The sequence below is a fragment of the Myotis yumanensis genome, unplaced genomic scaffold, assembly GCF_028538775.1.
Source record: "Myotis yumanensis isolate MYYU_CA2020_CCGP unplaced genomic scaffold, mMyoYum1.0.hap1 SCAF_16, whole genome shotgun sequence".
NCBI lineage: Eukaryota > Metazoa > Chordata > Mammalia > Chiroptera > Vespertilionidae > Myotis > Myotis yumanensis.
Window position 1 is genome coordinate 11,320,193 of NW_027223767.1, and position 25,546 is coordinate 11,345,738.

General features: G+C 57.7%; 1 protein-coding gene across 2 annotated transcripts in view; it reads right to left on the reverse strand.

Moving 5' to 3' along the window:
- NTN1 (netrin 1) overlaps positions 1-25,546 on the reverse strand; it is a 188,671-nt gene that overhangs the window by 43,340 nt on the left and 119,785 nt on the right. For both annotated transcript variants that reach the window (XM_070393536.1, XM_070393535.1), the window contains exons 3-4: positions 13,833-14,021; positions 1,651-1,800 (exon numbers count right to left, since the gene is read on the reverse strand). In XM_070393536.1, coding sequence (XP_070249637.1) covers positions 1,651-1,800; positions 13,833-14,021 — 339 coding nt within the window. The remainder of the gene's footprint in view (positions 1-1,650; positions 1,801-13,832; positions 14,022-25,546) is intronic.

Genomic DNA, 25,546 nt, shown 5'->3' on the forward strand with positions numbered 1-25,546 from the left:
GCAACCTGACAGCTCCTGACTCCCTTTAAAAGGGAGACCGTTTCCCCGTGTGCGTTCTCCAGGTGGCGGCACGGTTTCCGCCCAGCGCTCCCGGTGTCACTGCCGCTTCCTGGGTGGGTGGAGGGACTGCTGAACACTGGGAGACCGGCAGGGAGGCGTGTTGTGGGAGCCCTTTCACCTTGCTCTGCCCCGGTGGACACTGAGCTCAATTTCCTGAGGCTGGGCTTGGGGTCACTGGCTGGCACTGGACCCTGCCACACATCCTGCCTTAGCAGCTGGCTGGCGCCGCTGGAACCGACACCACCTGACGTGTCCTGGAAGGTGAAGGCCACCAGCTGGGGCAGGTGAGGCACAGAGGCTGAAGCTACTGCCTGTGCGTGTGTGTGTGTGTGTGTGTGTGTGTATGTGCACGCGTGTACGTAGGGTTCTCTGCAAGGTCCGTGGGGACCACTCTAAGTCCCCAGGTGCCTTGTGACAGACCAGAAGGGCCAGTGCCCTCCCAGAGCTACAGGACACTGACAGGTCGGCCGGCCTCTCCTGTGGAGGCCCAGGTAGAAACATTTAGAAAAGACTTCCGACTCCGCAGGTCACAGGTCTACATTGTAGCTGCTCGATTCTGTGGTTACGGTTCAAAAACCGCCACAGGCGCCTGTGAACAGCGGGCCCGGCTGTGTCCCCATAAAACTTTCCCTGTGGACACTGAACTTTCCCATCATCTGCACACGGGAAGCAGCAGTGTTCTTTTGTTTTTTTGTTTCGGTCATTTAAAAAGGGTAAACACACACACACACACACACACACACACACACACACACCCCTTGCAGCCGTATAAAACCAGGTGGCGGGAACCTCCCGGCAGGTGTGCCAACCCTGCTCCGGAGAAGCAGACTCCGTCAGGCTCGGCTCGGCGGGCTGGGCTGGGCTCCTCCCTCTGCCCTCCTTTCCAGGGCAGGCCCTGCCTGCACGCCCCAGACCCGGCTTCCGCCAGGGCTCAGCCTCTGCTCACGACACCTGTGTGATGCCGCAGGTAAAACATGAAGACTGGCCGAGCCAAGGCCCCCTGCCACCTCGTCACTCCCTCTCCAAGCTCCAGCAACTAAGGGGTCATGGTGATGGGGCCTCCAGGACCCTCGGGGCTGCTCCCATCCTTCATAACGGCCATGGGAGCCTTCCCAGCTTCCCTCAAAAGTCCTGGCGTCGGCCAGCAGCAGGGGTGTGAATTCCCACAGCAGCAATGGTGGCCCAGGTACAGGCCCTCTGGCTGGGAGGGACAAGGTTTGGAGCCGGATGGGGCTCTGGGGTTTGCCAGGTCTGAGGGAGTCACCAGGGAGGTGTGACCTCCAGGCTGCTGCCCACACCTGCTCTGCCCACCCACCCACCCAGGTCCAAGGTCAAGGTGGCACATGGGAACAGGACCCAGGCGTAGGGTTGGGCTCGCTTCCCCGACTCATTCTTGGTCAGGACAGACAGCTCCAGACAGGCTGGCTCTGCTGTGCTCCAGCAAGCACCTCTCGGCTTGGGGTCCCACCCGGGGTCCCACCAGGCAGAGATCGCACCCATGAGCTACACTCCCTGGATGGCGGGACCCCCTCCAGAAAGGGCCCTCCACCCGCACCCAAGCCCGAGCCCCAGGAGCGGGCGCCCGCGTACTTATGCAGGGGGCGATGGGGGAACGGCTCTGCTGGTAGCCTTTGGCGCAGCGGTTGCAGGTGATGCCGGTCACGCCGTCCTTGCAGGGACACTGGCCGGTGGTTTGGTTGCAGGTTTTGCCAGCAGCGCCCACGGGGTGGCAATCGCAGGCTGTGGAGGACACACAACAGGAGGGTCAGAGGGCGGGCAGGGGCCCCGGTGCACAACCTCCCCCGGGGGCCCTCCCCAGGGAAGAGCAGGAACGGGGGAGTGGGCCCAGACAAGCCCACAGGTTCTGGAAGCTCTGAACACTGGCCACCTGCCTACCTGGAAAAGGGAGTGAAGATTAGGATACACGGACTCGAAAGGATGCTCTGGCAGCAGGAAAGCGAAGGTGGGGAGCCCCTCCAAAGGCCCGAGAGGAAGGCGCACAGTCAAGCATGTTTCCAGGAATGCAAAGTCTGACCACGAGCGGAGGAGTCAGACCTGGGGGCCGCCCCTTCTCCCCATGGGTTTGTGCATTCTCATTCCTCCACCGGCCAGCACCTGGCCCCCACACTCCCCTGCTGACCCTCTGGGTGAGAGGGACAGGGTTTGGAGCCTGACGGGGGAGTCAGCAGGAGGTGCAGCCTGCAGGCTGCTGCCCCCCCTGCTCTGCCCACCCGCCCTGATTTGCAGCCGGGCTGGGGCTCAGGCTTCTGGACCCCAAAGCCCATAAACCACAGCAGTGGGAAGAGGCACAGTGATTGTTTAATAAACGTGCAAAGACTGGGAGGTGCGGGAACCCTCCCCAAGGGCCTCACAGAGGGAGTGGCCAGGTGGGGCAGTGACGTGAGGCCCGGTTCTCAGGCCACTGGCAGCACACGAAGAGCACGCCCAGGCTCATGTTCCCGGTTGCCCATCCTGTCACACTGTGTCCGGGCGCCCACGCCTGTGTGCTAAGGACCCTATTCCAGCGATGCAGTGGTTGGGCAACATTGGGGGGACATCCCACTGCTGGGGACTGACTGTATCTCCCCAAAGTCTTACGTTCAAGCCCTAAACCCCAAATACAATGGTATGGGGAGGTGGGGCCCCTGGGAGGTAATTTGGGTTAGATGAGGTCCTGAGGGTGGGACCCGCCTGCTGGGATTAGCACCTTTAACAGAGGAGGAGAGAGAGGTCTCCGCAAGCACAGAGCAAGGAGGCGGCCCCTGCAAACCAGGAAGTGGCCCTCCCCAGACAGACACCGACTCTGCGGCACCTGATCCTGACTTGTCAGCCTCCGCACGGTGAGAAATACACAGCTGTTGTCTAAGTTGATGGTGCTTTGTTGCAGCAGCCAGAGCTGACCGAGGCACGACACCTGATGCCCGGGCAAGAACGGCTGCACCAACAAGGCAGGACCTGAGTCCCCAGTGTCCTGCCCCCGAGTCCAGGCAGTGGCCCCGGCCCCGAGTGGGAAGGGAAGACAGGACGAAGGAGAAGTGGTCTGCCTCTCCCCGCTCCCCTCCCCGTTCTTTCCCCCCTCTATTCCCCCTCCCCATCCCCCAAGGGCAGTGGGGAGGGTCTTCAGGAGGCATCCTGCAGCCATTTCAACTGGTGCCACAAGCTGCTCTGTGCTTCTGCTCCAAACGGGAAAAGGTATCCAAGAAAATGAGTGCGAGCAGAGCTCCTCAAGGTTCTCCAGCCGGCTCTGCTCACGGGGAGGCCAGAGTCTGCCCACACCTGCTCTGCCCACCCACCCACCCAGGGCACCGGGGAGGCCAGAGTCTGCCCACACCTGCTCTGCCCACCCACCCACCCAGGGCACCGGTTCTCCAGCCGGCTCTGCTCACGGGGAGGCCAGAGTCTGCGGACGAAGACGGGCCTCTCCCCGCAGCCCTGGGCCAGGGGGACGGGGAATCCGCAGGAGGAAGGAAGCAGGAGGAGAGCAGGAAGGAGAGGAATGTGAGATGTTTGCTGAAGTTGTGTCTGGACATGTGTGGCTTCCCAAAACTCGTGGCGGAGTGGGCTCCTGGTTGTGGGTGCCCCCTGGCAGGTGAGAGGCGGGGGACACAGGCCTGGGACAGAGGCCCTGGGTGCCACGCAGGCAGCTGGTGGACTAAGGGGTCTCTCAGTGCTGGCCCCACAGAGGAAGGTGACTGCTCCAGTCTTGCCTCGTAAACAGCAGTAAACCCGTCTGTTAGAAGCCTGTCTGTCTTCTTAAATCTACCCTGAATTCAAGTTCATGCCTCACTGTTTTTTTCTTTCCTTCTTGTTTTTGTTTTGTTTTTATTCAGTAAGAAGAGACTGCACCTCGGTGCAAGGTGCGGATGACGCCAGGAGGGGCGGATGGAGAATACGCCGACCTTTCCCTTGGCCTCCACGTCCCGTGATGGGAAGGGCGCTCACACGTGGGCGGCGTGTCTCAGTTGCCACGTGAAAGCAGAGGGCACAGCACAGGACGCTGCTGTCCCGAGCTCCCGACACCGCACCAGTCGGATGGGGACTGAGGCTCCCGCTGGCTGACGCCCTGGCCTGCGCGCACAGCTGACTGGCGAGGCCAAGACGCACGCCAGGACGCCTCCTCTCCTCTTCGTGTGACAGAGCATCGCTGCCCGAAATGGACTTCAGGACCCTTGGACTTGGCTGACAGAGGTCACCAAAGGCTCCTTAGGACTGAAGGGTCTGAGCTAAGACCCCTGCGGGCCCCACCACCAGTCCAGGGGTCTCTTCTGTGGGGGGAGCTGGCCCAGAGCAGAAGTCGGGGAGCAGTGGGAGGACAGTGTCCCTCCCCGCGGCCCCCACAGCTGTGACCTCTCAGCTGCGCCAGCTGAGGTCCAGTGGAGCCGAGGCCGCCCTCTGTGCTGCTCGGGCAGCTGTCTGCTGGGTGAGTGGGCACTTCCCAAGGACCATCCTTTGATTAAAGGAGCGGGTGCTTTATCTCGGCTTCCAAACCTTTTTCCCGAGATCTGCAGGCTCTGACCAGCGGGTCCCACAGCCTGCTCTAGCGGGAGCAGCACTCACTGTGCTTCCACCCAATCAGGGTTCCACAGAGTGGGGGTGGGGTGCTTGGCAAGCCAGCCTGGTCACCTCCAGGGTAGGGGGACATCAGGAGGAGGGGAACACCTCCCATGTGGTGCCTGTGAACACCTTACGTGTCCACCTTCTCATACAGCCGTCAGCTCTGGCCCTCACATCTGCCTGTGACATTGGCACAACCACCCAGTGGAGGAGACTGTGGACAGGCAGCGAAGACTGCAGCGGAGGGAGGAGCCGTGGGGAGGGCTGGTCTCCGAGGGCATCACTGAGGCCCTCCCCTCTCTGGACGCCCCCTCTTCTCATTCTGCAAGGAGCAATCCATGCTCACACCAGCTGGAACCAGGGCTAGATGGGTTTTGTTAGGCGTGGTCAAATACAATCCCGACAGACAGGCTTGCATCGCATTCCAAGTAAGGACTTTTCCCAAAACCCCGTTTAGGAGGAAAAGTCTGAATTATCCCTCTGTGCAGAGGGGTGTGGGAGGACTGACGGATGACAGCACCTGCAGAGGGTTCTGCCACAGCCCGGGAGGGAAGGGAGCAAGCAGTGTCAGAGGAAGAGGGTGAGCCACCGCAGGTACCAGGAGGCCCAGGCCCTGACCCTCAGGAAGAGACACACGCAGACAGAGGAACGCCCCTGAGCGCGCAGGGCACTGGCGCGATGGGGAGGGGCAGGCGGAGCTGGAGAGAACGTGGGGCTCAGGTGAGTGGAGGCTTCTTGGCAGGAGGCCGGGCGAGGGGCGAGGAGAGACTCCCTGATGCTGAGAACTGGCTCTGGCTCTGGCTCAGAACCTCCTCTGCCAGGGGAAGCCCATTGGTGACTCCGTTTCCCTGGAAGTCAGCCGCTTCTTCCGGCAGAGGCCAACCCCTCCCACGCAGGTCACCGCGTTTGCCGGAGTGGGCAGCAGCTGGCCATGGGCAACAGCCTACCCCAGGCTTCTCCCATCCAGAGGATGTGAGACAGGTGGGAGCTGGGGGCCCTGAGGAGGCGGCGGGAGGGCCTCCAGGTGCGCAGCAGAAGCCCACTGTCTCCGCGCTCGGCCGCCGGACAGGGCCAGGTGCTCAGGGCACACAGACGGTTTCAGACGGGCATCAGGAGACCGGGGCCTGGGCGTGTCCTGCAGTAATTCTGTGTGTGACCCTGGGCTAGTGCCTGGCTTGCTCTGGCCCCGGTGGCTCACCTGTAAGGACAGAGGTCTACACTCCCACTAGAGCAGCGGTTCTCAACCTGTGGGTCGCGACCCCTTTGGAGGTCGAACGACCCTTTCACAGGGGTCGCCTAAGACCATCGGAAAACACATATATAATTACATATTGTTTTTGTGATTAATCACTATGCTTTCATTATGTTCAATGTGTAACAATGAAATTACATCCTGCATATCAGATATTTACATGACGATTCATAACAGTAGCAAAATTACAGTTACGAAGGAGCAACGAAAATAATTTTATGGTTGGGGGTCACCACAACATGAGGAACTGTATTAAAGGGTCGCGGCGTGAGGAAGGTTGAGAACCACTGTCCTAGAGTCACTTCCAACTTAACAGCCTGGTTCTTGGTGTCTGACTCGGGACCACCCCCCACCGCTGCAGGCATGGCAGTGTCCCCACCGAGGGTCCAGGCAACCGCTCGCTCACACTGCCGGGCACATCATGCCTTCTGTCCACACCCCCCGGTCACCCTGCCCGACACCGCTGTTGACCCAGTAGTGCCAGGATGTCCTTGCTGAGGCTCGGTTTCTCTGTCAGTGAAGAGCAGCCCAGCAGGGTTCCCGGAGCCCTGGCGGAGTGACAGGGAAGGCAGACGGTCCTGGCCCCAGGCTGCTGGCCTCCGGCAGCTCCTTTCCCTGTTTCCTCCGGTGCCTGTCCAGGCTCCCTGAGGGCCCACAGCCTCCGTCAGGGGGAGGCGCACGCCCAAGGCTGCCCCCTCACTGTGGCTCACACGGTGGCCTTTGGGAGCCCATCCTGGGCGCCTATGCAGGGGTCTGGCTGCTTTTCCTGAAGACCTGGCTCTAAGGGCCTTTAGGTTCAGGCGGGGCCTTCAGATGGCAGTGATCTCAGGGTGTAGGAGAGGGGCGTGGCCTGGTGCCCGGACTCCTGGAGTAGCTCCAGGCAGGAGGGTGGAAGAGGGAACGGCCACAGACCACAGCATCGCTCCTCACTTCAGACGTCACCAATGGCTGCCACTCAGGCCACCAGCCAGGGGTGAAGGACAGCTTTGGGCCCTGAACTGAGACATCCGGTCCTCAGCGAGGCCCTCCCTGGCCACCTTGTAGAGCAGCTCCCCCACCTACACTCTCTGTATTTCCTCCCTGTAACTCACCACAATGTATAATACTCTTATGCTCTTTCTTCTTCTTTCTCGTCAACCCCCCCCACCCCCCCCCCCCACCCCCCACACACACACACAGAGCAAGCAGGTGCTCCATAAATACTAGAGGAATCAGAGAACAAACTCGGGCAAACTTGCCACCCTCTCCCTGGGGAAAGGCTATTTGATTTGCCCTGTGAGTCTGGAGGGAAGAAGGCAGGCGAGCAGGGAAGACCATCCTCGGACCCAGCCTGAGTCCAGAGCACCCCCTGCTCCTGCGTTCTCCCCGCTAATGAGGGAGCCAGGAGCACTTCAGTGCACAGATCATCCACAAACCCTCTCCCCATCTGCGTCCACCTCCTAGCGGCTATGCTTTTCTTTCTCCCAGCAGTTGCTAACGAGGCACAAAAGAATAAATGTTTCAAGTTGTGCGACCTCTCCTCTCCCCTGCCACTCGCGGATCAAGGTGCAGACAGCAGGAAGTGGCAGGGGAGGGCCGCCCCATAATCCCAAACTGGGTTATTTGACCCTCCTGATCTAGTTAACTATAGTCTTCCTGCACCTGATTTACAGCTGAGGGAAGGGCTCAGCTCCTGCAGATGGCTCCCCACGGGGCAGGGGTGGGGAGTCTGCACGCACAGGCTCAGGGCAGGCGGGCAGGGGCGGGATCTCTCTTGGCGGCACTTTCACAGCCGAGTTTACACACACGGCCTGTCCCCACCTCTCCGCTCAGGGCCTCCGGGAGCAGCTGCCGGACACTCATCTCTGCGATCTGACTTGTTTGTCATTTTTGCTCCCCAAGGGTGTAAATCCTTTATCCAGAGTGTGCAACGGCCGTCGGACAAACCCCGGGGGCCTTGCCCAGTGCTGTGGGAATCTGCCTCCGAGTCCACACCGGGGCTGAGCCCCCAAAAGAACTAAGGCCACAGAAAAGCCGAGAGAATCCGTGTGCCCACTTGTCCTACTTTCCTCTAATTGTACAAATAACCCCACCAGCTAACAGGTGTGAGGTGATGCACGTGCCAGGAACCTCCTCTGTGTCATTTCATTTAACCCTGGGAGGGAGGAGAAACTATTGTTAACCCCATTTTCAGATGAGAAAACTGAGGCACCGAAGAGTATGTACGTTGCCCAGGGATGGAACTTGAGCCCTGGTCTCGATAACTCCGTGCTTTGAAAAGCTACCCACCCCAAGGCTGTTGGCTGGAGCCCACCTGCTGCTCTCCTGGTGGCAAAAGCTATGTCCCAGGTGAAATGCCCTCCATCGACAGAGGAGCTCAAGGCCAGGGCACTGGGATGACAGCAGCCTTCAGAGGCAGGGCACTGGCACCCAGCAAGGTGAAGAAAATGGCCAAGGATGCCCAGGGCGTGGATGAGACCAAGGGCTGGGCCTGAAGATCCCGTTTTAGCACGGGGCGCTGTGTGGGCCGGGGCGCTGTGTGGGCCCGGGCACAAGAGCGGGGACTCCTCATTTGTAAAGACCTTGGGAGCAAACCACCTCTGCCCGGTGTCTGCCAGCTTCCCATGTTCCCAGCTCACAAGCTTCACCGAGGCAGGACCAGGTCCTGCGCACCAGGGACTGATAAAACGCTTATTTAAAAAGAGCACGTGGAGTGTGGAATGTTGACGCTGGACGGGACTCGGAGACCATAAATCTGAATGTGACTCAGAGAGGAGAGACGGAGGTCTAGGGAGGTCACGTGACTTCCCCCAGGCTTTAAACCTAGAGCCAAATCTGGAGATCGGGATTTCCAACCCCCCCCAACCCCCAGGGACCAGCAGGCCCAGAGGCCACAGTTGGTGTTGAGCATGGAGCTTCCAGGGGATTTTCTCTTCTTCTCACTTCCGCTCTCCCCAGGGGCACTGGCCTTCATCGCACCCTAACAGAATCCACTCCTTGGTTGTGGCCTCTGCCCTCTGAGCTGGGAGCTGCTCCAGCCACTGAGTACCTTCCTGCCTAAGGTGACCACCCTTTCCCTGCACCCCTAAAGTGATGACAGGAAATGGAAACATGGCCAGGGACCCACAGAGTGCAGGGGCACTCCTGATGCTTTCAGGCTTTTGTGGGGTGCATGAACCCTGCCTTAGAGTCAGGAAGGGGTGGGGCCCCGGGTTCCTAGCTCTGCTTTAACTGTGATCAAGTCCAGGCATACAGACGGGTGCACACACCCGATCCCATGCTCTCACTGGACACTAGAACTTCGGCTGCCTAGCTAAGCTCCCAGCCTCACCTGGCAAGATTTAAATTTAAAAATTTTAAATACACACACCCTCCACCCAGTTTTCATCAAGAGAGGCATAAAGAAAAAGACATTTAAATTCATTGATAATAAGCCTCTCCCCTCAAAAGAATAAACCTGGGGCCTAGGGGACCTTTCTCACCCCAAGAGCGCTCACTGTCCTCCTTATTCTCCCACGGCCCTGGTTCTCGGCCTGGGCTGCACATCTGACCCACCTTGGGAAGCTTTTCAGGTTCCCAGGAACCACCTGGCCCTGGAATTAAACCAGAATCTCTGGTGGGTAGGACTCAGGCCTCAGGATTTTTGAATCTCCAGGCGATTCCAGAGTGCAGCCAAGGGTGAGACCCTCCGCACAAGTCGGAGAAAAGATACAGACATTGTCAATAGCTTCTGCAACTTCAAGTGAAATAACGTATAAAGAACCAAATTTTACTAAAGGCGAACTGATATTTACAAGTTCCTACAATATCTCATCCACATTATAACAAACGGCATCGAAGGAAGTGACGCTATTCAAGGACCTGCTGTACTGAGGATGCCCTGATGAGCAGGGAAAGGAGAGAAATGGAAAGCTACACACAGTGGGCAAGGAGCCAAGGGGCGGCCCCAGGCGCTGGCTTCTTCCCCAACCCCTGGCAGAGCGGCAGGGGGTGGATGGGAGCAGCAGGTGTGCACTGGCCAGGAGAGAGCACCCCACATTCCTCTGCTTCCACCGCCTGCATCTTCTGGGGACTCGCACCTTCCCAGCAGCCTGCATTCCATCAGCAGCGTTGACCGTGGACTTGAAGGGGGCAGGGCAGAGAGCGAAAGAAACAGGCTGCTCAGTGAGACGGAACAAAGCCCTTTGTGCAGGACGCTAGATGTGGTGGTTAATTTCTTAATTCTCATCGCGATGCGGTTCACGGGAGACTCCCGGAATGTCTTTATCCGTCGCAGATGGTTTGGGAAGATGATAAATTAATATCATTTAAATGGGGGCATGGCTGAAATGGTTAAATGGCAACGTCTTCTTTGCTGGCTCCAAAGGGAAAAGCGCCCCCCGGTCCATAAAGAAGACAAATGGTAAACAAAACCCCCTAAGCTTTTGACAGATTCCAGGACGCGTATCCTTCACAAACCATTCTGGGGAGAAAAGAGAGATTCATCTCATCTGACTTTGTATCGGACAACAGCCCCCGCCATAATGAGGCCTTCGCGGGGCTGTGAAATCGCGCTGAATAGCCGGAGAGTGCAGCCGCCTGTTCCCGGGGCATGTTTATTACAGCCCTTTGTATGCGCCAGCCCTGCCAGGCTGGCTTGGTTCTAAACCACTGGAGAGGAGAAAGAACCCAACAAATTTGTTGCTACGAAACTCCCCGGATGGGGGACTGCATAATCACGTTTGGAACCGAATGCCCTCGCTCCACACCGTTCTTGTCTGGGTCCACCCCTGCTCTAGACGGAACAAGGTTGGGAGTCAGCCATCGCCAGGAGTGTATGGGTGGCCTCAGCCCCCTGCCGGGCTCCTCCCAGGCCCTGGGAAGTCGGGCAGGCGGTAAAGGGGGCCCTGATGCCATTCCTCCGGCCAACTGCCAACCTGCGCCAAGAGCCACGGCCAGTCGTCTCAGTGCCCCTGGAAAATGCATCAGAAACAGAGCAAAGGAGGAGGCAGGCGGCCTTCACCTGAGGACTAGGCCGAGGCTCCCTGAGGGCAACCCCAGGAGGCCAGGGCATGGGGGTAGCTCCTCAGCGACAAGGTCTGGAAGCTTCTGAGAGCAAACCCTGGGAGATCAAAATACTGGGCCAAATGCTTCCGCCAAAGGAATCACTTCCTTAAGCCATCCAGCCCTGGAAGGCAAGACAGCGGGCTCCATGGAGGTGAAGAAGAGACCTACCTTTGCAGATCTCAATGGTGCATATCCCCCCCCGCCCCCCCTCCCCCCAGCATCTCAGCTCCTCCACCTGGTTCCTGACAAGACTGCAGGGTCTCCTCTCTTTGCTGAGAAGTATCCTGAGAGGGAACTGAGGAGTCCAAGTTCCCACAGCCCCTACGGGGGGTGACAGCAGGAAAAGAAGAGCAGAGGGGGGACCTGGAACTGTCAGGTCACATTCTTCTTGCTCAGCGCTCCGAGAGCAGTTCTCCCAGGCAGTGGCTTTTCAGCAAGCATGAAGCCCTTCGGGCAATGCTGTTCCCCACCAATCAGTGTTAGGACCGCCACACGTAGTGTTTTCCCTCACCAATCAGGTGGCAGGATCCTGGAAGCATTGTTTTTCCTCACCAATCAGGACACACTGAGAGTCCCGCCCTTTCCTGTCACTTTCCCCCAGCAGGATATGCAGGAATTCTTCTGAGCAGAATCCATCCATACGGTCCTCTCCTTCTGTGGGTTCTTCTCCCTGTGCTCCTACCAAGACAGGGGCAGCTGCTGTCCAGGGCTGAGAGGGAAGACACAGCCACTGCGGCTGGCCACAGCGTTTGAAATAAGACAGGGCCACACCCTTGCCTGCCTGCACTTGTTCCTCCTGGGAGCTGGGTGCCTACACACCATTTAACCAGGTGGCAGAGCCCCAGAGGATGACCTGCAGGTAACAGAATCCTATGGCTTCTTGACATCTCACTCGAAGCGGCAAGAGGCCACACGTGGGCCTTATCCCACAGCAACGGAGGAGAGGAGGGGGAGGCAAACGGCAGGGCGGCCAAGATGCTCCTTCCTGTCTCTCCAGGGGACACACCTTCCCTGCTCTGACAGCAGAAACGGACAGGGAGAGCCCAGACCTCACCCACCGGCAGATTTCTCCATTCATCCAGCTGAGCGGCCACTTTTGATCAAAATTTGTTGGCCAAATCCCCAAGATATCTGTGTGCAAGCAGCGGTTTATAAGGCCTTGGCTTCACTTTCTTCTGTCAGTGAAATACAATGAACACTTGGGCATAAGTGAAGGAGTTGGATTACCTTCCAATTATGTTCTCTGACAACCCAAAGCCCTCACTCGCTGGTCATGTCCTGCTCATGCCTTCCGGCCACTGCAGGCCTTTTGTGAGTCCCTTTGCCCAGGCCGATTTCTTCGTCCTTGCTCAAGTCTCCTGGGGGGGTTCTCACCTGGATGAGTTGTTGTTTGATGTGGAAATAGCCCAACTACCTTTATGCTTAAGTTTCTCTTGACAACCACCAGAGGCAGCCTTAAGTCCACAGATCGGAAAGGAGAGCTCGCTTGGAGCCACCTGTTCATTTGGAATCGAAGGGATTTCTCCCGGAAGACGCAGACTGGGAACCTGCTTTGTTTTTGTTGGCTTGTGGGGTTTTTTTTGCGTATGTTTTTTGTTTGTTTGTTTTTTGAGAAAAACGTTTCAAACAAGCAAGGCCAGCGTCACGGGCACATGCTCATAAGGTCACATGCTTGATTGAAGCTCTGCTGTTGCCATTTTGAAATCCTTAGCAATTCCTGAATAAGAAGCCCTGTATTTTCTTTCTTTTGTGTGTGTGCGTGTGTGTGTGTGTGTGTGTATTACTGATTGCAGAGAGGAAAGGAGAGGGAGAGATAGAAACATCAGTAATGAGAGAGAATCATTGATCGGCTGCCTCCTGCACACCCCCTACTGGGGATGGAGCCCGAAACCCGGGCATGTGCCCTGACCGGGAAGTGAACCGTGACCTCCTGGTTCATAGGTAGCCGCTCAACCACGGAGCCCCGCCGGCCGGGCACGAAGCCCTGTGTTTTCATTTTGCACCGGGGCCTGCAGATCGTGCGGTTGTCCTGCGCGCCAGTGCCCGACATCCGGTGGGTTTCCTGTTGAGAAGATGATGCTCTGGCTTCGTCCAAAGGCTAAGCAGTGGCCCCGGAAGGATTTCTCTGCTGCAGCTCATCACCTGGGCCCGAGTCTGCCTTGGCTGGGGTCTCTCAAGTGTCCCCCAAGAGCCCTCAGAGATATCATCTTGGGAAGCCATATTCACAGCAAGCCCTGGCTCCAGCCTCCAAATTCTGGACCCCAAGAGCCCCGATTCCTGGAATTCCCAGAAGCTAATGGGGGGTGGGGCTCATTCCTGCCCCCGTATCATGCAGTTCCCTGGCGTTTCATCAGCTCTTCTGAGCCATCTCACCATTGCTTCGTTTGTGTTCGTGGGAGAAAACAAACACGCAACGTTAAAACATCAGTGCCTGCTTCGGTGAACAGAAATAGTCTCCATCTCCCTGTCGTACTTTGTCCTGAGCAGTAAAGCTACTTGCAGGTGGATTAAACGCTCCTTCTGCGACCCTGCCCCTGAAGCCGCGCTGTCTGTCTGTGCGAGCTGGGGGTGGGGCAGGAGGTGCATGCGACATCCAAAGAAATCCGTCTGCCGGGTTTTGGTAAAATAGAGCCCTTTGTGCGATGGTAAGCCGGGTGAACCTGACCCCCCGCCCTGTGGTATGCGGCACACCTGTGCGAGGGACAAGCAGCTGGGAGGGGGCGGGGCGACCTGCACCCTCGCAGAGATCACACCTCCTTTCTTCTCCTCCCAGTCATTGCTGCATCGCCCCTTTGTTTGGGCCTACACCTCCGAATGCCAGGGAGGCCCTGCGTGCGTGCCGGCAGGCGAGTGTATGATCATGGACAAAAGCGACAGGAAAGGAGAAGCAGCGAGGAAAGAGAGGGGGCAGGGGTGCCCGAGGCCCGCCCCCGCCGCCTACCTTTGCAGGCCTTCCGGTGGGTGATGGGCTTGCCCATGTCGCGGTAGTAGCCCTCCTTGCAGTAGTGGCAGTGGCGGCCGGCCGTGTTGTGGCGGCAGTTGAGGCAGACGCCCCCGCTCTTGCGTCCCGACAGCTTGTAGAGCTCCATGTTGAAGCGGCAGCGCCGGGCGTGCAGGTTGCAGCTGCAGGCTGTGGAGGGGGCAGGGAGAGTGTCAGGAAGGAGCACCTGGGGGCTGGAGACTGCCCCCAAGTCCCCTCCTCCACGGCAGAGCTTCTCCTAGGCTCCCCCGTTTCCCCCACACACGCTCATGGACCACCTTGCAGGGCCTGAACCACGGGGAGACTTCATTTCCCTCGGCACCCGGCCCACCATACACACTCAGGGTGGGGAGGGGACCTGGCATCTCCTTGTGCCCAAATCCGCTTGCTAAGGGCTGTACTGTGCCTCCCCCATCCACCTGCTACCCTAACTGACCCGAGACCTCAGAATGTGATGTGTTTGGAGATGGGGCCTTGAAAGGGGTGGTTAGGGCCTTGAATGAGGCTGTGAGGGTGGGCCCTCATCCAATCTGACTGGTGTCCTGGGAAGAGGAAGTGTGCCCCCGGAGCCAGACACCAGGGCACACACACAGAGGAGAGACCAAGTGAGGCACAGGGAGAAGGTGGAAGCCGCAAGCCACCTGCCGCACCGGGACCGCAGCCTTCCTTCCGTCCATCCTCCTCCCCTCTGCTGGTCCCTACCTGCTCCTCAGGGTTCAGCACCCTTTCCCTTGTTCACCCCTCACAGCCAAATCCATGACATCAGCTTCGACTGTGGGGTCCGCACTGGGACCCAGAGGCAAGTCCTCCAAATCCATTCACTGCTCTCTGGGCTGCCAGACCTCAGCCCCTCTGTCTCCTGAGCTGAGCCCTCTAGGCCAAGCATGTCAAACTCGGGGCCTGCGGGCCACTGCCTCGTTTAAACAAACAGCTTGCTCCTAGGCTGTTCTCAGAACAGGAGCTCTAAGCATCTGAGGATGCCCTTTTACCGACTGAAGTCTTTCCATGGCTCCCAGGTTTTCCTCTGTATAAAATCGAAATCATTTCCCGTGGCCTCGAGGGCTCTCGATACGCCGATTCCGCTTCCACTTCTCGCTCTTAAGCTCCAGCCAACTTGTTTCCGTCTAGTGTGCCCTGTGTGAGGACCCTCTGCCTGCCCCCCTATGGCTTTCCTCGCCTCTGAAGACCTTCTCCTAAGCCCCCTCCTCATCTGCCTGCAACCTGCTCACCCTCCATGTACTGGTCTCAGCTGTCACTTCCACGCCCACTCTCACCTCCACCAGCCTGGCTTAGGCAAGGGGGCCATAGGCTCCCCAGGCATCGGCACAGCCCCCACAGCCCTCCTCATGCCACCCCGGGAAGCGCACTGCCTGCCTTCCCCCTTAGGTCTCTAACGCCAACATAACTCCAGCTTAGATCCGCCCGATCTTGCTCACCCTGTCACATAATTTGCCCTGCTTTTGGGCTAAGCTTGTTTTAAATGGCATTTTATGTAATTTCTAAGGAAAGACGTGCTTCATGCCAGACATTTGAAAAACAAAAGCAGAAAGGAAAAAACTGCACTCCAATTTCCACCGACGGCTGCTAACACAGGGGCCGTCCTCGCAGACTTGAATGGACATTTGCTCAGCTGTGGAGCTGTTCAGTTCTGCAGCCACGGGTCACACGTGTGCATCTCGGGCTCGTGGCCTCGTGCCTCACAATGGTGAGCATTTTTTTGTGTCAGGCAATGTTCTTCATGATTTTGAAAGCCTGTCTTAGTCCACCACTGTCCGGACGCGTGTGATGGGGCTGCCTGGATCTGCAGTGGGTGCATTTACACTCAGGGCCTCCCCGGGTTGGGTGGCTGGGTTGCTTCCAGTTTTTCACTATTATTATAAACAACACACTGAGAACCATCTTTGCACTCACGACTTTTTACTCTGCTCTGATGACGGCTGTACAGTAAATTTCTCAAGACAGACGTGGTAGTTAGGTTTGGGGTCTACATGTTTTAACTTGGGATCCAAACTGCCAAATTCCCCTCAAAAAAAGGCTTCCACTCCCATCAGCAGGCTATGAGAGCTCCTATTGGACACGCCCTTGAAAAGAATAATAATATGCATTTGGTATCAGCATTCATTTTTTTAAAAAATCTCTGCCAATTCGTCTGGAAAACACACACACACACACACACACACACATATGATGTTAATTTGCATGTCTTTGATTCCCAGTGAGGCTGAACATTTCTCCATGTTTGTTTTTCTATTTATACTTCACTTTTTGTGCACTGCCTGCTCATGCCATTTGCCTAGTTTTCAAACAAGGTGTTGTTTTTTCCACCATGTCTAGCGCTCTTAATACGATGGATGAAAAACCACCTGTCCTTTCTACTATATAAGCTGCCAATGTTTTTACCAGTTTCTTATTCAGGTATTACTTGTGTGGTTTTCACAAAATATTTGCCCCTTTAATGTTTTTCTGTGACGTCATAGTAAGCTTCTTTAAATGTCCTGCCCGGAGTCGCCCTCCACATCACGCCCCCATTCGTCACTTGATTTACACGTCGAGATGGACAAGTGCTTCCGAGGAGGCTCAGTGGGGAGACAGAAGGCAGCTCACGCCTGACATCTGGAAGCAGCTGGACACAGGAGGCCAGGGAAGGCCTCCTGAGAGCTTCACAAGCTCCCTCAGCACCCCAGCCCTCGGGGCTGAGCTCAACTAAGTACAAAGAGAAGCCACAGTCCCCAGCACTGGGGGTCATGCATACACAAGTTCATTGTCCCTGTGGACTCCCTCAGCCAGTCCAGGATGACGGAGCTTTTCAGGGCGGTTAAGTGACTACCAGCCCGGGACCACCAAGCCAGTAAATGGGGGGGCCCGGGACTGGAACCCAGGTCTTCCGGCTCCTGGTCCACTGCCCTCGTGGAAGGAAGAACAGCTGGGCCTAGACTACAGCCTGGCAGGGAGGCTTTCCTGCCAGCACAGAAGCCACAGGGCCTGGCTCACCTGCCCAGGGACAGAGGTCTGGGAAGACCACCCAGGCCTCACCCTCTCGGGCCTCTCATCCTGGGAAAGGCCTCAGGGGCAGCATCTTCTCCGTCCTTCTTGGAGGCAGATGCTAATCCTGTGTCCTCCTCTGTCAGGATGGCTCCAGCTGCCCCCCAACCCCCCAGCCTCTGAGCCCCTGCTGGGAGCTCAGCCCGCACCCCCACCCCGACTCCCACTCCCACCCTGAGGAGAACCTTGGGCTGGTTTCTCCCTTCCATAGGCACCTACACCAACAAAAGGTTCTTCAAACAACTGGTCACACAAAAGAAAACTCAAGAGGCTGAACATCAAAAGGCAGGGCTCCCCCGACCCCCACCCCACCCCCACCCCTGTCTTGGAGCTGTCAGGGGACATCAAGTGGCGATTGCCCACGCTCAACCTTCTGCAAAGTATTTTACAGCTTGTTTTCTTTTCTCTTTGTTTTATTTTCTCTGCACAAATGGAAAAATGCAGCAGGCAAAGCAGCTCACACCTGGATTCCCCCGCTGCTCCACACACAGATGTCACCCACCTCCCCACCTGTCCCCAGCCCCTTTCTCAGAGACACCTTAATCCCCTGCGCCTTCCTGTTTATCCCCTGCCTCTCTCCGAGGCAAAAATATTGGGTATTAGTTTCATTATCAGATTTCAAGGCGGGGAGGAAAGGGCAGCTTTGTGAGCACAGAGAGGTCAGCCCCGGGCAGAAGGGCGGGGGGCTGGGGCAGCACAACTTCTGAGGAACCAGCACAGGCTGCCCTGTGAGGCGCTACGTCCTGTCCAGGGGTGCCCCAGCCACCCGAGCTCTATGCCCCCTCACCTGTCATGTGGGGATCACCAAGGATACATCATGTGTGGCTGCACTGCAGACCCAGGGGCATAACATGGGGCAGGAGGGAGGAGGAAGAGACCCCCGCCGCCCCCCCCCCCCCCACACCCTAACCAGAAACCCAACAGGAAATTCGGCCCAAGGGACGAGGTTCTGTTTTCTTCTCCCCTGAGAAGTTCTCCTATGTCCTCGTTAACATATGCCAGTCACCACTGCTCCTTAAGCTTCTTCAAAGCTCTCCCACCAACCTGGACTGTGCAACCCCTCACCACCCCAGGCCAGTTCAGTCCAACACACAGTTAGGCACTCCGGCCGCCTGCCAGGCCCCGTGCCACCAGCCGTGAGGGAGACAGGGTGGGCAGGGCTCCCCCGTCTGGAGCTCCCCTCCGGAGGGAGGTGGAGGGACAGGCGGGCACGCTCAGCAGCAGCTCTTAGACAAAGTGAGGCACGTGCTGTCTTTGGCTGTGTTGTTTCTGTGGAGGAGCAGTGTTTGCCTCATACCCTCCAGCCCAGAGCAGACCTCCATGTTTTTGTTGCACAAATGAGAGAGAGCAAAAGTAAGTCAGACAGAATATGGATGGACGGACGGACGATGGATGAGTGCGTGAATGGATGGATGAGTGGATAGTAGGTGGGTGTGAATAGATAGGCGGGTGAGTGGATAGATGGGTGGGTGGTGGATAGATGGATGGATGATGAATGAGTGAGTGGTTGGATGAGTTGGATGGATGGATCAGTGGGTGAATTGGCAGGTGGGTGGGTAAATGGGCGGATGAATGAACAGATGGGTGGATGGGTGGATAAATGGTGGGTGGGTAGTAGGTATAGACAGGCTGAAGGAAAGATTGTGTGGTCTGCCCAGACTACCCCCTGACAAGCATGCTCCTGTGAGATGCAGCATTCCTTTTACCTTGTATTGCTACTTTAATGGTCTGTTCAAGTAGACTGCGGTGCTTTAAGGAGAAGAACCCGTATCTAGGATGCCCCAGACCAGCGGTCACCAACCTTTCGGACCTCACGGACCACCAGTGATCCGCAGACCACCGGCCGGTGACTGCTGCCCTCGACTCCTCCCACGACCTTGAGTGGGGCCTTGCACAACAGTGACTGAGCCCACAGCTGCTGTTTGATGAGTTTACCAAGCACGCGTTGGCCCTCTCCCGAAATGCCCTGATGAGCTAACCCCCAGTTCCACCAGAGCTAGCCCAGGCCCAGAAACAATCCAGTGATATCCCCGCCCTGTCTCTCGGGATATCTGGGGCCTGGCTCCCCGAAACTTCACGTGGCTCGGGGCTTTCAGTGGAGCAGGAAGGTCACCGGCGATGGGCCTCCTCGGAGGCTCTGTGCATGGCCCAGGGTCCCTCCTCTGCCCTCCAGCACACAGAACCACACCAACACCCCTCCCTCCTTCCCAGGGCAGTTCTTTTGAGAAGGTTCCCCGTGTGATTTCTGCAGCATAACAGGGAGCTTGGACTGACATGTCTGTGCTGTCCAGCGTAATGGCCGTACGAACCATCTGCAGGCTGGGGGCCCAGTCCCCGGCCCCGGGCTTCCTGCACACCCTTAGCACAGCTCTCACGCCTCCCACTGCCACGTGTCTAGGCCGCAGGGGCAGGCTGGGCATGTGGGCACGTGCAGGGTGGGTGGGGGCTGCTTCTTTCGCCATTTCTTTTGCTAATTTTATCTGTGGCTGCTGGGAAGGACCATGAGACCTACTCACCACACAGTGTTCACAGCCGGCAGGGGGTGAGGATTAGAGTGGTGCTTCTCAACAGGGGTGACTGTGCCCCCGGCAAACATTTGGCAACATCTACAGACACTTTCAGTCGTCACAGTTGGGGAGGGAGATGCTACCGGCATCAGCATCGAGGGGACAGAGACCAGGGAGGTTGCTAAACACTCACAGAACAGCCTCCGCCCCTCCCCCCCCCCCCCCCCCCCCCCACACACACACACACACACACTCAACAGACCTATCCGGCTCCAAATGTCAACAGTGCCAAGTCTGAGAAGCCCTGGGTTAGGGAGACTGTCTGTCCACACCCCCGGGTATGTGAATTTTTGCCGCCTTCACTGCTGTCTAAGATGGTTCTCTAAATGCAAACCCTGCAGCTCTGAGTGCTGCCCAGGGAGGTAAGAAGTTCTCAACTCCAAGCCTTTACCAGGCTGGTGGGAGTCAGAGGCCAAGGCCAGCAGACGGAGACCAGCCTCAGGCACTTCTGCTCAGAAACAGGTGGCCATGCTTTGTAACCGCAGATCGCATATCAGCTCCAGATCCCCAGCTGGCTGGGTGCTGCCTGCGGCACTGGCGGTGGGAGAGGCCCTGCTTCTTTGCTCTGGGAAGAGGTGGGGAGGACAGGGTCTGAGGACAGAATCGGAGCCCAGACGGAAGAGTCTGGCCAGCCCTGCCCCTATTGCAGTGGGCACTGGATCACCCAGCCCTGCCCCATCCAATGGACACAGGGTCACCCAGCCCTGCCCCATGCAGCGGGCATAGGGTCACCCTGGTGTCCAGGAGCAGGTTCTGACCCAGGAGATCTGGGTGTGGCCTGGGAGCCTTCACGTCCAACAAGCACCCAGGTGACATGCCTGCTGCTCCGCCACCCTGCCGCATCCCACTGGTAATAAAAACCACTAAAAAGGAAAGAAACCTCTGGGGTGAGCCCCCAGGAAGGTTACGGGGAGAGTTCATGGCGGGAGTCTGGGTTGGAGCCGTGGGCAGAGGTCTGGTTTTAAAAAGAAATGCTCCTTAAATGACTGTTCCAGAAAAATAAAAATATGTGAGAGCTATTTTTACGAGTTTGGGGTAGTTTGTATTTACTACTTAGCTACTCTGCTTGGTATACTACTTATTTAGAAACTGCTGACCCTTGTTTATAAATTTTAAGCATTCTGCCCCCAGTGATGGCTACTCTAAGCCCGTTTTCAGCTTCTCCTGAAATGACAGCCGAGCAGCCACCGCCACCACATACTTGGCTCCTGCCAGCACCTGGGGACACAGCTGGGCTCTCAAAGGACTCCTTTTGGGAAGGGGCTGAGGCAGGACTGGCCCAAGCACTTCAGGGCCTGGGCCCTTTCGTGTCTACAGGCGAGCTGGGCATAGGAGGAATACACTTGCACAACAACCCAAGCGCACTTGACAAGTCCGGTAGCTCATGGACTTAGCTATTCAATAGATATTTACTGAGCACCCACGCTGTTTCAGGCACCAGGCGAGGCACTGGGGATATAACAGGGAGCAGGACAGATGTGGTCCCTGCCCTCACAGTCTCCGGAGACACCTGGTGTGATAAAAGTCTGGATGCCGTCACTGCCACCTGCCTCCCAGGTGCACCTCCACTGCCGAGCTCAGGGCTTAACGCTCATCACTGGAGACATCAACCGGCCAGAGGCAATGCAGTGGTGACCAGGCAAGGTGAGCCAAAGAGGTCGGGCCACGCTCAGGCTCTGGGGTTTGCAGTCATTTGATGGGTGCGCATGTCAATTTTAGTTTTAAATGAACTGTTTGAAAAGCATCACTGAGAAGTGGCCAGGAGACCTGGAAACTCGTTCTTCTATAAAAAGAGAGTCAACAATCCATGCTGAGTGAGACAGGGCCCGGGAGAGGTGAGGATGTTCGATGGGACTCTCGGGGGTCCCAGAGGACACATAAGGAAAGATGTGGCACCTCAAGGCGTAAGAGGGGGCCACCAATGACATCCCCAAGAGGACCTGCTTCTGCAGGGCTGCTCGGTCCTTTCTCGTTCAGTGAACATAAGCGGGGCCCCTCCGCCGCGTCAGCCTCTGAGCAGAGAAGCACGGCTGCTGTGGGGTCCATTCCAGCAGCCATTAACTCCCTCCCAAGACCCAGCATGGGATGGTTCTCAAACTCAGGTGCCCAGAGTCACCAGGATGCCTATCAGGACACAGGCAGCTGAGCCACGCCCCCAGGAGTCTCAGATCTGTAGATGGGGCATAGAATCTTCACTGCTAACAATTCCCAGGTGAGGCTGAGCTGCCTGTCCAGGGCCACACTTTGAGAACCACTGGTAATAAAAACCACTGATAATGCAGAGGAGAAGAGATGTCTAAAGACAAGGACGTCGGAGTCCACATGTGGTGCAGTTATCCTATATAATAAAAGCCTAATATGCAAATCGTTTGACCGCTCACTATGATGTGCGTTGACCACTAGAGGGCGGCGCAGAACATGGCGGTGTCAGTGACTTGGCACTGGCAGCGAGTAGCAGTGGAGGTGCTGCCAGCCCTGATGGGCCATGACGAGAGTGGGATCTTGGCAGGATGGTGGAACAGGTGAGCAGGCGGCACCAGGCCAAGGTGGGTGCAAGCGGGGGCCCGATCGCCCCACCGATTGCCCTGTAGACTGTGACCAGCGGCCGCGGCAGGGGGCAGGGGGCAGGGCCGGTGCCCAGCTCCCAGGTGCTGAGGGAGCCAGGCAGGGGAGCCCAGCCCCAATCAATCACCTGCAGATGGGATGGTGGAGCAGGTGAGGGGGCAACACCAGGCCATGGTGGGGTGCCAAGCGGGGCTGCAGGGCTGCGAGCCTGGGGACACAAGCTGGGGCCCAATCCCTGCAGGCCACCCCGAGGGACCCCACCCATGCACGAATTCATGCACTGGGCCTCTAGTTATTAAATAAAGACCAAATGGCACACAAGGGTGAGAGGAGAGAGAGCTGGACCTGATTTGGGAGACCTGGGACCTGGGCTCTAGTCCTGGCCCCGCACCTCACCCAGGTGTGTGGCCCTGGAAAGCCCACGTGGCCTCCCTGAGCCTCCACGTTCTCATCTGAAAAATGAAGACACTGGGCCCTGGCTGGGTGGCTCAGTTTGCTGGAGCAGCATCCCGTACACCAAAGGCTGCAGGACACCAAAACTCCCGGTCAGGGCACAGACCCAGGTTGCAGGTTCAATCCCCCATCAGGGCACGTACGGAAGGCAACCTACTGATGTTTCTCTCTCTCTCCCACCCCTTCCTCTCTCTCTAAAATCAATTTTTAAAAAATGAAGACACCGGGTCTGATGAGCTCTGAGTTCTTTTCTGGCCTCGAAGTCTACAGCTGCAGGACACCAAAACTCCTGGGAGGTAGGGGCAGGTGCACGTCAGCAAGGAGGTACCTGAGAGTCCAGGGGGGGAGTGCTCCAGGTAGGAACACGCCACAGGGGTGGGACGACGCCGGCAGGTGACAGGGCGGAGCAGTAAGGCCACCACCAACCCAGGTGGATCAGAGATGGGGCATGATGATACCAAGGCCCTGAAGGGGCATCATGCCGGCTTCCAATCACTCAAGGTGAGGGTGATTTGGGGTGGGGGGCGGTGGTTGTTCAGCAGAGGAGCAGCCTCAGAAGGGGAGTAGCTGAGAGGACTGGTGATCACCTGGGTCTTCCAGAAGGAGAGGTTGTGGCAAGGATAATCTCTAGGGTACTAGGCAGAGGAAACCATTCTGAGGGAGAAAGAATGGTCCCCTGTTTAGGCATGTGTGTGTGCGGGTGGGGGTGGGGGTGCTGGGGAGGCCTTGTCAGAGGATTCCCAGGAGGGCAGTTAGCAAGAGGGAACTTTCCTGGTGGACCCAGGAGCCCCTGGAGCCATGTCTTAAAGGGGGAGCCCACCAACCCCTCTGACAGCACCTCCCTGTGGGAGACAGGCCTGCCAAGTCACCCATTGTTTTAAAAACTCCACCTGGAACACCAGATCTCTGACCCGGGCCGGGTCTGGTGCTTTATCTCTGATATCAGAAACAGAATCGACAAGAGGTGGATCAAGGTGGTAGGAGGCATGACGAACAACAAAACACTGGGAAATGCTTTGGAAACCCAGCCCGGGGTCTAGTCCAGGAGGCTGGAGCTCCCTGCCACGGGGGCTTTAGGCTTCAGGCGGTTTCTGATGGAGTCCTGGGAGATAAGTGGCCTGTGTTTGTCGAGGGCTTAGGGAGCTTTAGCGGAGGCCGCACACAAAGGGGCCCTCTGTCAACAGCCCTTCAGGCCACTAATAGGGCTGCACAAACACTAGGGTAACAAGCTCTTCACACCTGTGGGGCTTGGGAACGGCCTGGCCCCTTTGTCAAGATGTCAGACAAAAGAGCTGTTGGGAGCCCAAACCCAGCCAGACCCTCTGGGGCTGCTGGAGAAGGGAAGGGGCTGGGGGGTGCACCTGAGGTCTGAGAGTCCTGCTGCCTTCAAGCAGAGGAGAGGTACGTGAGCTCCCTCTGAGCTGGGAGACCTGGAAATGCAGTCTGCAAACAGGCTGGTCTTCGAGCAGAGGGTGTTCGTGGGGCTGGGATGCATTTGTGGGGCTGCCCACAGCCTGGCGCTTTCTCTCCCGCTGTGTGGGGCGACCGGCCCCTCCCCAGCCGACTGCGCAGGGCCATCCCCTGAATCGGCTTGATCTCGCCATCATATTTTCCACTGGCTTTTTTCTCTGTAAACATCTTAGCCTTTTCTTTCTCCTGCCCTTTTTTGGCTGCCGCGCCTCCCCCTAAGGCTTTGAAACAATCCCCTCCTAACGGCTCCCAGGCCTTTCCCTGCTGAGGAGCCAGCCGGCTCCTGCGGCACAAACACCCTCCTCTTTGCAGGGGAGGCCCCTCGGCGGAGGAAGCCAGGAGGCTCTGCTCAGCCCAGCGCCCGGCCCTCCGCTCTTTGTCTGCGTCCTTCCTCAGATCCTCCCTGGGCTGGGCCCGCCCCAGGCAGCCAGGCAAGAGGGGGACCCCTGGCTCTGGAACCCCCTAGGGGGACGTCAGCCCTGGCCCACAGTGTGGCATTCCCAACTCAATGACCCTCCACGCAGTCCCTCTTCGAACACTCCTCCCACCTTGTCACTGCCCCATTCGGGAACTTCTGGTGGCTGTCTACTGGCTACCAGATGTGAATTCTCTGGTCCTCACGGGTATTGGTTTCCAAATAGAGGTCCGGAGACGGAACCCTATAGCAACACCCCTGCCACTCCCAGTCTACACCCAAGATCTACCAGCCACACGGGGAAGGGGGTGTGACGCCCCAGGGCAGGAGCAGGCTCCTGGGGCTGCTGCAGTTGCCAAGGTTTCCAAGCACACCCCGTTGTCGTTGTCGTAGAAGAGATGAGAAAACGAGGCCCCCAACAGGCAACGCGACCTTGCCAAGAACCTGGAAACAGTTAGGGGCGCTCCTAATTCAGGCTCTTTCCAGACTTCCAGCATGGAGGTGAGGGTGGCATGGCGGCAGCGGAAGAGGCCTGATAAATCCCCACGGCCACTGGAATTCGTTTCTGAAGGCCCAGAATTCTCCAAGTGGAAGAGGTGAGAGTCAAGCTCCCTACCCCACCCCCCTGGGCCGGGGCTGCCGTGAAATCCTCTTTGCCTGTGGCGAGGCCCCTGCCCAATGCCTGTCTGGCAGCACGGGCTTCCTCCCAGCCCTTTCCCCAGAGGCGTGCACACTCCCCACAATCATTAAACGGACAGATGAGCACTGGTCTGCCAGCCTCGCCGGCCAGGCCTGGCCCCAGGCTCCCTGGAGTCATTTCCCATCTGCAATGGGTCCCATCACCGAGTCTGGCTCATGCCAGCCGGGAGGGGCAAGGCTGACTCCTGAGGGAGTAGAAGAGGAGAGGGGGGTGAATGACTTGCAGTGGATTCCGCGCCCCGGACACCAGGCAGGAAAGCATGCAATTCCCAGGACGCCGCTCACTCCCGTCCCCACCGTCTCAGGCAGCGTCCCCCTCTGCCTGACCGGTTATTTAATTCAACTCTTCCGTTAACTTGGACTTGGACTTTCAAGCTCAGAGACCAACCTACCCTGCAGCCTGAACTGCTGCCGAACTACGACACCACACACAGAGCCAGGTGAGCTCGATAGTTCGGGGTTCA